The following is a 13,309-nucleotide window of genomic DNA, read 5'->3' on the forward strand; positions in this document are numbered from 1 at the left end:
CATTTAAAACCCTTTATAAAGTAGTATAGCCTAGCTTTCTTTCCAGGTATATTACCCCTTCCTTTTCTCTTCCTGCATGCCACATACCAGCCAAACTGACTTTCTTGTTCATCCTCCTACATAGTATTCCATCACATCTTTGTGCCTTTTCATAGGCTGCCCCCCTTTTCCTCTTCCCAAACCTTGAATGTACTTCTTTCTCCCTAGACAGCTTAGTGGTTCCTGGATAGAGTGGATAGGCCTGGAGTCAGGAGGACCCGAGTTCAAATTTGACCTTAGACACTTACTAGCTGACTTTGGGTAAGTCTCCTCAACTATAAAAAAGATATCATAATTTCACCATCTCAGGGTTGTTATGGAGGTCAAAATGAGGTTATATATATATATTTACTAGAAGCATTTACTAGTGACCTCCTTTGAATATAACACTGTCCTGTCCTGATCTCTCTTATCATTTCCTCCTTCAAAGCTCAGCTCAAGTACCACAGTTTACATGAGACATTTCCTGATTTCTTCCCAACTCTAGTGTCCTCCTCCATATTTTGTATCTATTTACAATTTCCATGGTATTTTTTGCCCCTGTGATAGAATGTCAGCTGCTTGAGGGCAGGGAATGTTTCATTGTGGTCTTTGTATCCTCAGTGCCTAGCTTGGGCTTATAGTAGATGCTTAAATGCTTATTGATTGATTATGGTACTGTATGGAGTCCAGAGAGGAAGATTTCATGTATTAATGCATTAATTCCTAAAACAGTATGTAATACCCTCTGTGGGCATTAGTGGGTTGGATCCTCCATATGGTGACAGCTTTCAGGTTCCAGGTATAACCATGTGGGTCAGCACTAATAATAGCATTTATATAGCACTTTAGGATTTTACAAAGTGCTTTGCAAATATCTCATTTGATCCTTACAACCGCCATATGAGGTAGGTACAATTGTTATTCTCATTTTACAGATAAGGAAACTTGAGGCAAACAGAAATAAGTGACTTGGCTAGTGTCTGCATGGCTAGTGTTAGCAACTAGATTTGAACTCAGGTTTTTTTTACTCCAAGCTTAAGAATAGTAGCTTTAAAACATTCTCCCTAAACCTGGGGCTTATACACCCACAAATACGTGTGGCATCTATGGGGAGAGTTGACTCAGAAGGAGTATTCTGGAATATTTAGATTACCCAAGCTCCTCCTGACTTTTTTTGCTTCCTTTACTGGGCTCTCTTTTTGTGATTTTATATTTGATTATCCCTCTAGTGTGAGGGTGTGCCAGGGTAGGATATGTGATGGGATACTGTCAGGCAGGCCAAGGAATATAACCTGCTTCTAGACCCATTTCTACAAAGTTAAAGAATTGAAACATAAAATTAGATCTAGCTCTCTTTCTTCACAAAGCTCTCATTTTCTATATTTTGTCACAGCAGATGTGGTTGAGATCCATTTAATATAATTCCTTTTTTGGTTTGTTTTTAATGTTCAGCTGTGTTGGGGAAGTTGAAAGAAATAGTTAAAATGAAATTTTTGAGTTATTTGTGGATTTTAGTTATCTATTTGAACCTTCCCTTCTATTGCAACAAGTATCATTGGATATATTCAAAGTATCTTAAATTTATTTGACAATAATTTATTTTTCCATGTGTTTTCTTTTTAGTTGGTCGCATTATGTTTCAGCTCTTCTCGGACATATGTCCAAAGACATGCAAAAATTTCCTTTGCTTATGCTCAGGTAAGTGAAGTATTAAATATTTTCTCTGGAAAAGTTATCTTCTTACAATAAAACTGGGAGACCATTATTTTGGGAATAAAAAAATAAAGCTATAAGACTGCTACCCTCTTAGATGATAAAAAAAAATTTCCTTTATACATAAAGCAATTTAAAAAAATATGCTCCAAAAATAGAATTCACTTACTGTAGTTTAAGTAAACCATTTCTAGTCTCTGACTAAATTCAGCTTTCCAAATGTCATAAAATCTAGAATTATTCATCTAGTTATTGCTCTTCATTATCATGACCTGCCTGCCTCTTTTTCACTCTTTATGTGTGTATATGCATATGGTAAAATATATATTGCATGTAGACAAAAAAACTAATAAATATTTTTCTGTTTCTCTCTCAACTTCTATAAACCACAAGCTAATATTACTAATTTCTATAAAAATCTTGAATTAGTCATGTTGCTAATACAGGTCCCCAGTCACATTTTTCCTATATTATAATGGAATTCAGATTGTTTTTTCTCTGATTTCCTCTTTCTAGTCTGTCCTGCATAACATTGCCAAAATAATCTTCCTAAAATATTCTTTTGGTCATATCTTTGTCCTGTTTGAGAATCTACAGTACAGTGGCTCATCACCTTTTTGAGTATAAACTCCTATCTAGTTTTCAGTACTTTTAGGATTTGCTTTCCAATTTATACATCTATCCTTATTTCCATACTTTTCTCTTGATTCCTTTGTATTAACCAGAAAGGTACATTCATTCACTATTTCTTGAGTATATTATACATGTACTCCTTCCTATCTTTGTGCATTCTATAACCTCTTTTCATCTTCAGTAATAATAATAAAAATAACTCCTATTTCTCCAGCCATGAAGATTTATAAGGGAAGAAATGCAGATATCACACCTTACAGATGAAGAAACTGAGGTTTAGAAATATTAGATAACTCGCTTCTAATTAAGCTAAGAAGTGACACAGCTAGAAATCAACCTGTCTAATGATGCAAAACATAGTGATGTACCTGTCTTGTAAAAACCAACTCATATCTCAGTATTCTATCTTAATCCACCTTTTATCATGTCCTTCTTTGAATCTCTGTATTTGTTATCTTTTCTTTAAATACAGATTAATATTTAAATATACTTAATTCTTTAGTTTTTTTCCTGTGTACTTTTATCTCTCTAAAAAGAATGTTAGCTTACTGAGGGCTAGGGCTGGACTTTTGCTTGGATCTCCCCACTGTGCTCTCAATCTAGTCCTGGGAATGTAGAGCCCTCCGCAGTAAATAATTGATCCCTTAAAATTACATATACATGTATATGTATGTTTGTGTTTGTATATATTTGTAGCAATAACCTTTTTTTCAGGTGAAAAAGGCCTTGGGAAAACAACTGGAAAGAAGTTATGTTACAAAGGGTCTACATTCCATCGTGTGGTTAAAAACTTTATGATTCAGGGTGGGGACTTCAGTGAAGGTAAAGCTGAAAATTATGCTTGTCACACTCCATCTGTTTAGATTCTAGAATATTTCATCGTTTATTTTCCTTACCCAGATTTTTAGACTAATGCTAGACATATAGTACTCAATAAATGCTCATTGAATGCCTTTTTTAATTTTTAGACATTGATGTGTAAAAAAAGAAAATCCTAACTTGTTTTCATGAAATTGATTTATAGTTAATATAATTATTTCATAGTGTCATCTACTTAGAGATGGAAGAGACCTCAAATTTCATCTAGACCATTGGTTCCCAACTTTTTTGTTCCACAAATCCTTTAATACAATACTCATAATATTCATAAGCAATTATTTACTTCGTGAGGTGCCAGTGAAGCATTTGTAGCACAAACTCCTTGAATAACCAGTGTCATGAACTTCCAAGGGTTTTGTGAAGCCATTGTTTAGTCTAGCCCCCTCATTTTACAGAGGAGAACACTAAGTCTTGAAGAGAGTAAGTGACTTGCTCAGGGCCACATAGGTAGAGAAGAGCAGGATTGGGATTCAAATTTAGGTCTTTTTACTTCAAATGCAATGATTTTTTAACTCTGAAGGTACTGTCTTAAGTTCTTATGCTTTCTGCTATTTTAATGGGTTGACTACTTTTTGAAATGTTGGACAGCTTTTCTTGAAATATAATATTTGTTATGACAGGATTATTTTGAGATTAGGATTAATTAAAAGAATCTTGCTTTGTGGAGTTAAGTTGAAAAGATTTTGGAGCAGAATGGTTTTCATAATGTTATAGACGTTTTTGGAAATGCCTTCCATCAATAAAGGAACTATAAGACTGACTCCTTGAAAAGAATTGCATAGATTAAATTTAACAACAATTTTCAGGATTACTTAATATAATCCATATTTTACAGGTAATGGAAAAGGAGGAGAGTCAATTTATGGTGGCTATTTTAAAGGTAAGACCTAATATTTTATGGTTTTTGTTTTAATTCTGGGATAAAGCAAGTTTGATTCCTAGACTTTAAATGAGAAGTTTAATAGTTCATCTTTTGCATGAAACTAACTTTGCATGAAAATACTTTTATCTGCATGAATTTTGGGGTAAACTTACTGTAATATTTAACTTTTAATTGACAAGATTAATTAAGGCTAACTTTATTGGTTAAACATGACTTTCAGCATGGAGGTTAGGCAACTTTATTCATGAAAACTCCTATCTTCCTGCCTAAAACTGTCAACATATTCTTTTGTTTATAGAGAATGTGGTCTTTTGCAAAATGAAAAGGTAAGAGAACGAAGCTCAGTAACACAAATTCAAACTTTTTTCCTTTGCACCCTTCCTAATAAATTTATGGACAGCCTGGGGCAGTTGATGGCTGGATTTCTAGATTGCTTGAAGGTGTGGAGAATTCTGTATATATGATTTCATACCTACATTTGTCTGGATTTCTTTTCTTTTCATGGTTGTCAATTACATGTAAGAAAAAAAAAAGCCTAGTGACTTTTTTCAATACATGCAACAAATTTGTTTTAAAATGTGCTATTCCTTTCATTTCCAAAGGTTTGTATGTTTTATTTTGTGTTACTAAAAATATGTGATGAATTGTATAGCTATTTAGTGTTAGTATAAAGCTGTTAAAAATGTAACTTTACATTTTGCCTTTTTCCAAAAATGCCTTAGAAAAGAAATTTGCAAGAATTAGTAGTGGGGGTCTAGTTTCAGGTCTCAAAACTATGAGAGTTACAGTGTTATTATAATAGCCTTGTATATTTCTTTTGAAAAATTGGATTATTACTCTTTTCAGAAGCCTGTTCATAAGGTAATTATTTTTAAAGTACTCTATGTTTCTGTTGAATGAATTTTTATGACCAAATGTTTATTTTGAAGAAGGATGCTTGTATGAATGTTTTAAGGAGGCATGAAGAAATGTGCAGAATAGTTGTCTTTAATTAGAATACCTATACAAGTGCTTCTTACCAGATTCTTTCTCAGTGCCCTTTAAGATTGCAGTAGGTGATTTATTTATATGGTTCCATTTGGCTATGACAGTAAATTTCTCTCCATGGCAAATGCTTTTGTCTCTTAAAGTTGATCCTATTTCTGTTTAAGTATATCTTTTCACTTTTGTCATCTTGGTTTTATTGGCAACTTTTGTAGACCTGTTGAGTAGAGGGAACCCCTATTTTCACCCATAATTTAGATGTGTCCCTGCCACTTAATTTATTTCATCTTTCACAATATTAATTTGAATTCATTTATGTAGTGTAATACATATCTAGGAGTTCAGTAAATAAATGTGTAAATATGTATATTCAACTATAACCCATTTAGGTATGTTAAGCAAGAGTATTTGGCACTGTTAAGAAAAAAAAGAATTTTGCAATAGAATAGCTTCATAGCCTTTGTTTATTGGCTTTCCTTAACAGTTGATAGGTATATCTTCCTGTGAGCAGGTTCTAAGTAAAAAAGATTTCTTTAAAGTGTTAAATATATGTCTTTTTTTTCCCCTCAAGGCTTTAATTAATACATTTTGGGGACCTATTTTTTGTTGTTTGAACTTTTGCTATTTCATTAGACTTAATTTTCTTTTTTTAAGTATTCAGTCGAGTATCTATACTGACAAGAAGAAGAATTTCATCCTTAACTTTCCATATATTACTATGAAAATTACACTTTAAAGTTGACTTATAACTAGAGACTGACTAACCTGTTCTTTCTTCAAACAGATGAAAACTTTGTTCTCAAACATGACAGAGCGTTCCTTTTGTCAATGGCAAATCGAGGGAAACATACCAATGGTTCCCAGTTTTTCATGTGAGTAGGCATATTTCAGAGCCGAGCTTTTCTAAAACAGAGAAGCGCTGTTCATGAGAAAGATGGTATTGCTAAACCAATTTTGTTAGAATTTTATCAGTTTAGTTTTTATGAAATCTTTTACCTGCCTACCCATTTTGAATGTTACAGTAATTGTAATGTCTAGCTGGAATGGTCTCAGCATTCAGCATTTATCCTGGATTTGAAGAATGGAGCTTATAAAGATATAATTTGAAGCTTATTGTTTCTTCAAAACATTTTAAAGTCATTTTACAAAAGAAATTGGCTTTGACTTTTAGGTACTCTAATGTCTAAGTAAATTGCGGGGCTCAGTTTACAGCCACCAAATTAAAATACACACAAAATGTATACCAGATTATTTATTGCCCAGTGTTTTGAAATTGCTCATGGAAGAGGACCAAATGTGCCACGAGGCAAAGCATGCAGTAAGTTTGAGTAAATTGTTGTGTATTTTTGTTTTGAAATGTGATTTTTTTTTGTTTTATTGAAGCTCTTTGAGTCGGTCTCAGAGGTGCCATTATTTTCTATTTCTTGCATAAATATAACTGATTGCTTAAAAAGCACTTAAAAATATTCAAACAGGGTGTTACATTTGCATAATTATTTGAATTGATCCAGTACAGCTGGTATTTCCTTTTTAACACTTGCCCCAGTTTATAACCATCTACCCTCACTGTAGTATTCAGGAAACTTCATATCACTGGAACAAAAACCAAACCTAACAAAAGCTTTTACACACAAAAAAGAACTCATTCCTGCAGCATTCATTTTAGTTGTTTGGTTGTCTACAACATTTCCTATTCCATTTCTACTTTTAAAAAAGTTCCCAAACTTTTTTTGGTCACTTTTATAGTGTGAATGTAAAAGGAAGTTATATAACCTGAAGTTTGGTGCTTTACATTGGCAGTAAACCTCACTATTGGGAAATACATAGACTAGAGAAATGTATTCCCAGTGGTTTAGACAAAAAAGTTTTCTTTGCCATCTTTTTTGAATGGATGAGAATGAATGGCGCTTCCCTGTCACAAAAGATTAAATTACTCATTAAAAATTTTACATTTTATCTTTGCCTGAAAAAAAGACTTCCTGCATAATTTTTTAAAAGTTCAGATAAGAGACATTTTTAGGTGTATACCTAAATAATGTAAAAAATGGAAAGCTAATAAAACACAAAATGGAAGTAATTTTAGTTTTGTATCAATAGTTGGAAGGTCAATTTAGAAAGATACTCTAAAAAATCCTGGCTTGTATATTATGTATTTTGGGAATACATCAAATAGTTTCTTTTGACTCTATTTGAGGGTCCAAAGTAAATTAATTGAAAATAATTTAGACGAAAAACTAATCCTAGTTATTTGGAATCAATTTATTTTAATAACTGCTTTTGATTGAGGTTAAGATTTCCATTTTTAAGCTTATCTGAACTCTGAACATGATAAACTAATTATTCATCGGTCAAGAAACTACCATCTGAGGGCTCTAAAGTTTCTTTTAGATTTCCCTTTTCACAGATTAGTAAATTTCAAACTTTAAAAACAGCAAGCCACTTATCTTTATACTTTGATGAGGTTGTTTTTAAAAACTCAAAAAATTTAAATTTATTAATTCCAACATAAAATTAATGATATAGCAAGAGACTCTTTTTAAAAAATTCTACTTGTTGATTATAATATATCTAATGTTTATGTCCTTTTGAAGAACATTTAGGTAGAAAAGTAACTGAAATGAAAAATATTCCATTTTTTCACCCAGCTTAATTTCCTTTGAGATGTTGGATATGGACAACAAATAAAAATCAGGTGTATGTGTATAAATCTATAGATTCAGGAAGATATATTCATATATATTGCCCAATAGTTTATAATCCTCATATCTTGACAAATTAGGATTAAGAAGAAATTTTAAAGTTCAGAGACAACCTGACTTTTATTTGATCTTACTTAATAACAAACCAATAACATTCCAAAGCTACTGATATATAGGCATATGTAGAATTGTGTTCATATATGTGTGTATGTGTAATATATGCATATGTAGAGAGATATAGAAATCTATATTCACATACTTAGTAGATAACTCAAGGTATGTGTTTGTGTACACTAAAGTGTGTGTGTATGTATGTGTATGTGTTTAATGATTAACCACACAGGTGGCACTTAAATGACCTAAATCAAAAGTTTAAATTTTGAGGATAAAAAAAGTAGCTATTCTATTTTGGGTTTATTATTTTTGTTCTGAAAAGATGACTAGAGTCAAAGGGAGTCATAAAAGTCATTGAGCCAGATTGCATAACAATTTTCTCCACCATATTCTTAAACTGGTATGTCTGTCTGCTATTTTCATATGAACTGAAACCATTCTCTTTGGTTGAAAAGATACAATAAAAGCAATGTTCACAATTCCTAAATTGAAATATTTTCCCTTAATGCTGGAAAATGTTTCACCAATGAAAAATCTGAATGGGTAGATACAAATGGAAAATAGTGCCTATAAAAGGAGAGTGTATATTGAACATTTTGAATCTGTGATTAGTCTGTTGAACCCTAAACTCTATCAAAAAGTTGGTAGTTTTCAGGTTTTTTAAAAAGAATAATATCCTCTTTTTAGGAAGGATAGATATGCTATAGTTAATAAATTTGGAATTATTTCATCCAGCTCTGCCCTAGTCTTTGTTAGTGATAACTCTTCCCAGAGATTCTGGAAGTTGAGAGAAAAAAGAGCTGCTAACCACTTTTTTGACCAAAACGAATAAGATGAAATTGAATTGGGGACAAAAGAAAAGTCAGACAAATAGGTTCAAATAGGGGAGCCTAGCTAACTAGAAGTTCTTTTGAAAAATGATTTAGGAGTTTTGGTGTCAGCAAGTCAACTAGCATTTATTTAAATGTTTACTATGTGCCAGGAACTGTGCTAAGCACTAATAATGCAAATACAAGTAGAATGTCCCTGCCATTAAAGAGATTACATTATAGTGGGGGAAGACATATAAGGAAGCTGAAAAGTATAGGATAGGGTGGAGATAAAGGTATCTATCAGAGGTGTATGAATGAGAAAGACCAGAAGAGTTAGGAATGATGATATGGTTGGGCTGAGTTGAATGTCCTGCTTAAAAATGGGGAGTGTGAGAGAGACAAGCCAATCAGTAAGGGCTACAGAGAGTTTGCAGAATGAAGAAGTTTTAGGGAATTATAGAGGAATGTGTGCTGTGGACTCATATTACTCAGTAATGTGATATGCCAGGCAGAAAAGCTTATTTAAATTAGGCCACATTTTGAGAGATACAGTGTCCAGGACTAGGGAGGTATGATAGTCTTAACTGGGAAATGCCCTGGTTAAATCACATTTGGAGTCTTTTATATAATATATTCAATTCGGCTACTGTGTCTTAGTCAGGATGCTAGATTGTTAAAATGGAGAGCGTCCACTAGAAGATCACCAGGATGGAGCAGGGCTTCAAGATTATGCTTACATTAGGATTGGTTGAAGGCACTGGGGACATCATAGGAGACATTTTTAGTTGTATTCACACCTGTAATGGGAAAGAGCGATTAATCTTGCTTTGCTTAGCCCCAGACGCAGAATTAGGAGCCATGAGTAGAAGTTTCAGATGGGCAAATTCTAGTTGAGCATAAAGAAAAACTTCCTAAATAGCCAAAAGCAAATTGGTGGCCTGGGAGTTGTGGTTCCTCCTTAGTAGAAAGACATCTTTCAAAAAGACTTGAGTACTTGTGAGATGTTTTATAAGAGGGATGAAGGTAATTCTAGATGACTGTGACCTTGGAGCTCCAGCCCTGAGATTCCATGATCTATTTTGTAAGGCTTCCAATGGGACCTTAAGATGATTTTGCAAGGGTAGTGTCTTATTGTGTATGGTAGCCCTTTTACATTGGGGTCCTCTCAGGGAGCTTGGAAGTGTGTAAAGAGTAATGTGACATTATAAACAGGTATATAAACAGGTGTAGAAGCTGAAAATCTCCAGGTAGATTCTTTTATACATTTTCATTATTTTCTTCCCTCTTTTCTCAATATACATTAAATCTTAGTGAGAAATTCATGGAATATTATACCCCCTGAAATTAGGCTCCTTAAAATAACTGTAGTTATTTTCTGAAATTTTTGTTCCTATTTGTGAAAATTTTGTTGCTGAGAAACCTATAGCAAGACACTGATAAAATATTATTGCCTGAGGAAATAGTGATTCTTAGCAAAGCATTACAGTTAAGGAGTTTTTATATAAATGGTGTTTTTAATGTATTAATGGTTAGAATCCTAATTATAACTTGGGAAATTGGTATATTTCAAGGCATCTGCTGCAATTCAGTGACTTACTAGGTTGGATGAAAGAGTTAACTACTTTTTTTGCCTTTTTTCTTTTTTTTTAGTGAATGATCTAAATGAAACCATAATAAATAGTAATCATAGAATCTTAGAATTGTTATTGCTAGAAGTGACATTAGAGGTTATCTAGTGGATCCCTTTATTTTATAGAGGAAAAAAGATATAAGGACCTAAAAATAGCTGGAGAAAAACAGGTCATTTATGGGAAATTTTACTCTGGAAAATATTGATAGGCAAGAGTCCAAATGTTCCATATGTAACAAACTGGACTTTTATTATCTATTTACTGTACCAGTGAACCTATTTTAATTAGTTGGAAGACCTTAAGGGAGCAAAGGAAAATGGAAGAGATGCTAGGGAGAAATACTTGTTACTTATTTAAAAAAATTTTTTTTCAAGACCCTTCATTTTGGCTTCCAGATATTCATTATCTTTTTTGTAAAATGGTCTATTCATCTGAAGCTGAGAGAAGGAGGTTTGTTTATGATGATATCTTAAATGAAAGACAGTGGGGTAGAACAGCTAGGTGGCTCAATGAATTGAGAATCAGACTTAGAAATAGGAGGTCCTGGGTTCAAATATGGCTTCAACACTTCCTAGCTGTGTGAACCTGGGTAAGTCACTTAACCTCCATTGCCTAGCCCTTGCCACATTACTGATTCTAAGACAGAAGGTAAGGGTTTTTAAAAATCATACTAATAAAAAAGTAAAAGATAGACAGTAGTATTGTGTATATAATTTTGTACAAGTTAATTGTGTTCTAAGTTCTTCAACTCATGGGAGTCTGTGCAGTCTAGGGAGAAAACCAGGAGATGTTCTCTCGTTTTCTCTATGTCTCTCCTCTCTCTGTCTTTCTCTCTAGTCCTTGGGGTTAGTTCTCCCCTAATCCTCACCAGGGATTATGCCTAGGTCACTTGACTTTTCTGGCTGATTTCTGGAACCTCTGTCCCTGCTTTCCTCACCGGGTCAGTACAAAGATCAATGAGGTCAAAATTCTTCTGTTGACTTTGAAGACTTGAAGTTCTTAGGAGGAAAAGTTCTTCCCTGAGGAACTGTTAGACATTGTGGCCTTTGACAGAAAATGACACACCTTGATAACAGTAATGCAAACACTATTGTATAGATAAGTATGCAGGACCATTTTTAACATTAACTTCAGTTTTTTTGATTTCCATAGATTTGATAATACTTTTCTTTTGCAATATTATTGCAGAGGGACTTTGGACTCTATAAATGAAGATCATTAGTAATTGCTTCCTTAAATAACTTATAAAAGTATTTTTTAGAGTAGTACCTATTTGTATTGCAAATTTCCTCCTGAGACCTTAATATATTGCAATTTAAAAAAAAAAAGGAATGGCAGAAAGCAGTTACTTGGATAGGATTTTTGAAAAGTTTGTTATAGGACAGTAACATAAGAAAATATGAGGGAAAGCATTGCTTTTTCAGGGCAAATGGAAACATTTGAATCTGAGAGGGAAGTTTGATGTATCTTTAAAAACTCAGTAATATGATTATTAAAAAAATTGAAAACACTAAAATAGAGGTTCTAGAATGTGTTTTAGATAATTTTAAAATTGAATTTTGCTTGTTCATTTTTCCTGGCTGAGTAGTTATTGTTAAGTAGACTGATAAAAAGGGCTCACTCTGGGTTTGGATGAGCAAATGGAAAGATGAGGCAGCAATGTTTTGTTGTAGGTCTTCACCAGCCTCTAACAATATTTTTAATATCAAAACAGTTAAGAATTGGCTTTTTTTCTAATTCCTGAATTTGTGAAAAGATAAGAGTAACCTTTTAAAATAGCAACTGAAGTTCTAGCATTTATTTCTAACAAATACATTCTAATGCCACTTATTAGGATTGGCATTTATTTCCATAAACCAAAATTATGAACCATTTATTTGTTAGTTGTAATATCAATTGGCCACTGACCTTCAGTCTTAATGTTGCTTAAGAGTTTCTGTAGCCTTATGTTAGCCAAGTGCTTTTTCAGTGGCTCATTGGAAAAACTTTGTTCCCTAATGATAGTTTGATATGCATTATTTTAAAACTAGAAACAAAGTTAGAGAAAGCTTTTCTACTTTTGAGGCTTTTAAAAAAAATTAACTACCCAGTTACATTCGGTAATTCTTAAGAGTGATTTTAAGTGATCTTTTGCACAAGCATTATTGTTTTAAAACTATTTGGGACCTCTGACATTAGCTTACTGTGGCTTTAGAGGGGATATGGAACAATGGAAAATATAGCACTTTTAAAGGTAAGTTTAGACTGGCTTAAAGTATTTCTTTAATTGTGTTACTCTATTACTTTCTGAGAAACCTAGAATCAGAAAATCTTGTGTTCCTGATGAGTATAGATTTTTCATTGTTCAGACTTTTTTTGCCATTTCTATATAAAAACATGTCCATTTATTTTGAGAGTTCTAATGTGCTTTGTTGGCAGGCACTAATTTATGTATAAATGCCTTTGTAAGTAAATTAGAAACAGTTTATTAAATGGTTCAAGATCAGTGTTTGCCAAGTCCCCTGCCAGAGTTTTTCCACTGCTTTAATTTTTGAAGTAAATTCTTTTAAAATAAGACAGTTTGTTTGTTCACACGAACATGCAAAAATAGCTCTGTTTAGCTTTTCAATACTATGAAATTGGTCAGCTGGTTGGTACATTAAGTGTAGCTTGTTTTTCTACTGGCCAAAAGCAGTGCTGTGTGTTATATGCTTTTCAAGTGATTTGAAAATTACTTCCACCTTTGCTGGACTACTTAACTTTCATGCTGATAGGAGCCAGAAATAGGACCAGAAAATTAAATTGAGGTGCCAGAAGTTCCCCACCACTCTAGAATGTTTTTCATCTCTCCCACTCTTTTTATCCAGTGAGAGTAGATGGTCTTGAGCTCCAGATGGGGCTTTGATCAATTTATTTTCTGGATTAAACAACTGCACAGTCCTGCCTGTTTGTGGTGACATT

At 33.0% G+C, this 13,309-nt stretch overlaps 1 protein-coding gene across 3 annotated transcripts in view; it reads left to right on the plus strand.

Moving 5' to 3' along the window:
• The window catches only part of NKTR (natural killer cell triggering receptor), a 54,198-nt gene that overhangs the window by 14,826 nt on the left and 26,063 nt on the right, over nt 1-13,309 (plus strand). For 2 of the 3 annotated variants that reach the window (XM_044680858.1, XM_044680780.1), the window contains exons 2-5: nt 1,645-1,719; nt 3,082-3,189; nt 4,082-4,126; nt 5,898-5,985. In XM_044680858.1, coding sequence (XP_044536793.1) covers nt 1,645-1,719; nt 3,082-3,189; nt 4,082-4,126; nt 5,898-5,985 — 316 coding nt within the window. Of the gene's footprint in view, nt 1-1,644; nt 1,720-3,081; nt 3,190-4,081; nt 4,127-5,897; nt 5,986-13,309 lie in introns of those variants that run through there. The other variant, XM_044680932.1, reaches the window with a different exon arrangement.

The sequence above is a fragment of the Gracilinanus agilis genome, chromosome 1 (assembly GCF_016433145.1).
Source record: "Gracilinanus agilis isolate LMUSP501 chromosome 1, AgileGrace, whole genome shotgun sequence".
NCBI lineage: Eukaryota > Metazoa > Chordata > Mammalia > Didelphimorphia > Didelphidae > Gracilinanus > Gracilinanus agilis.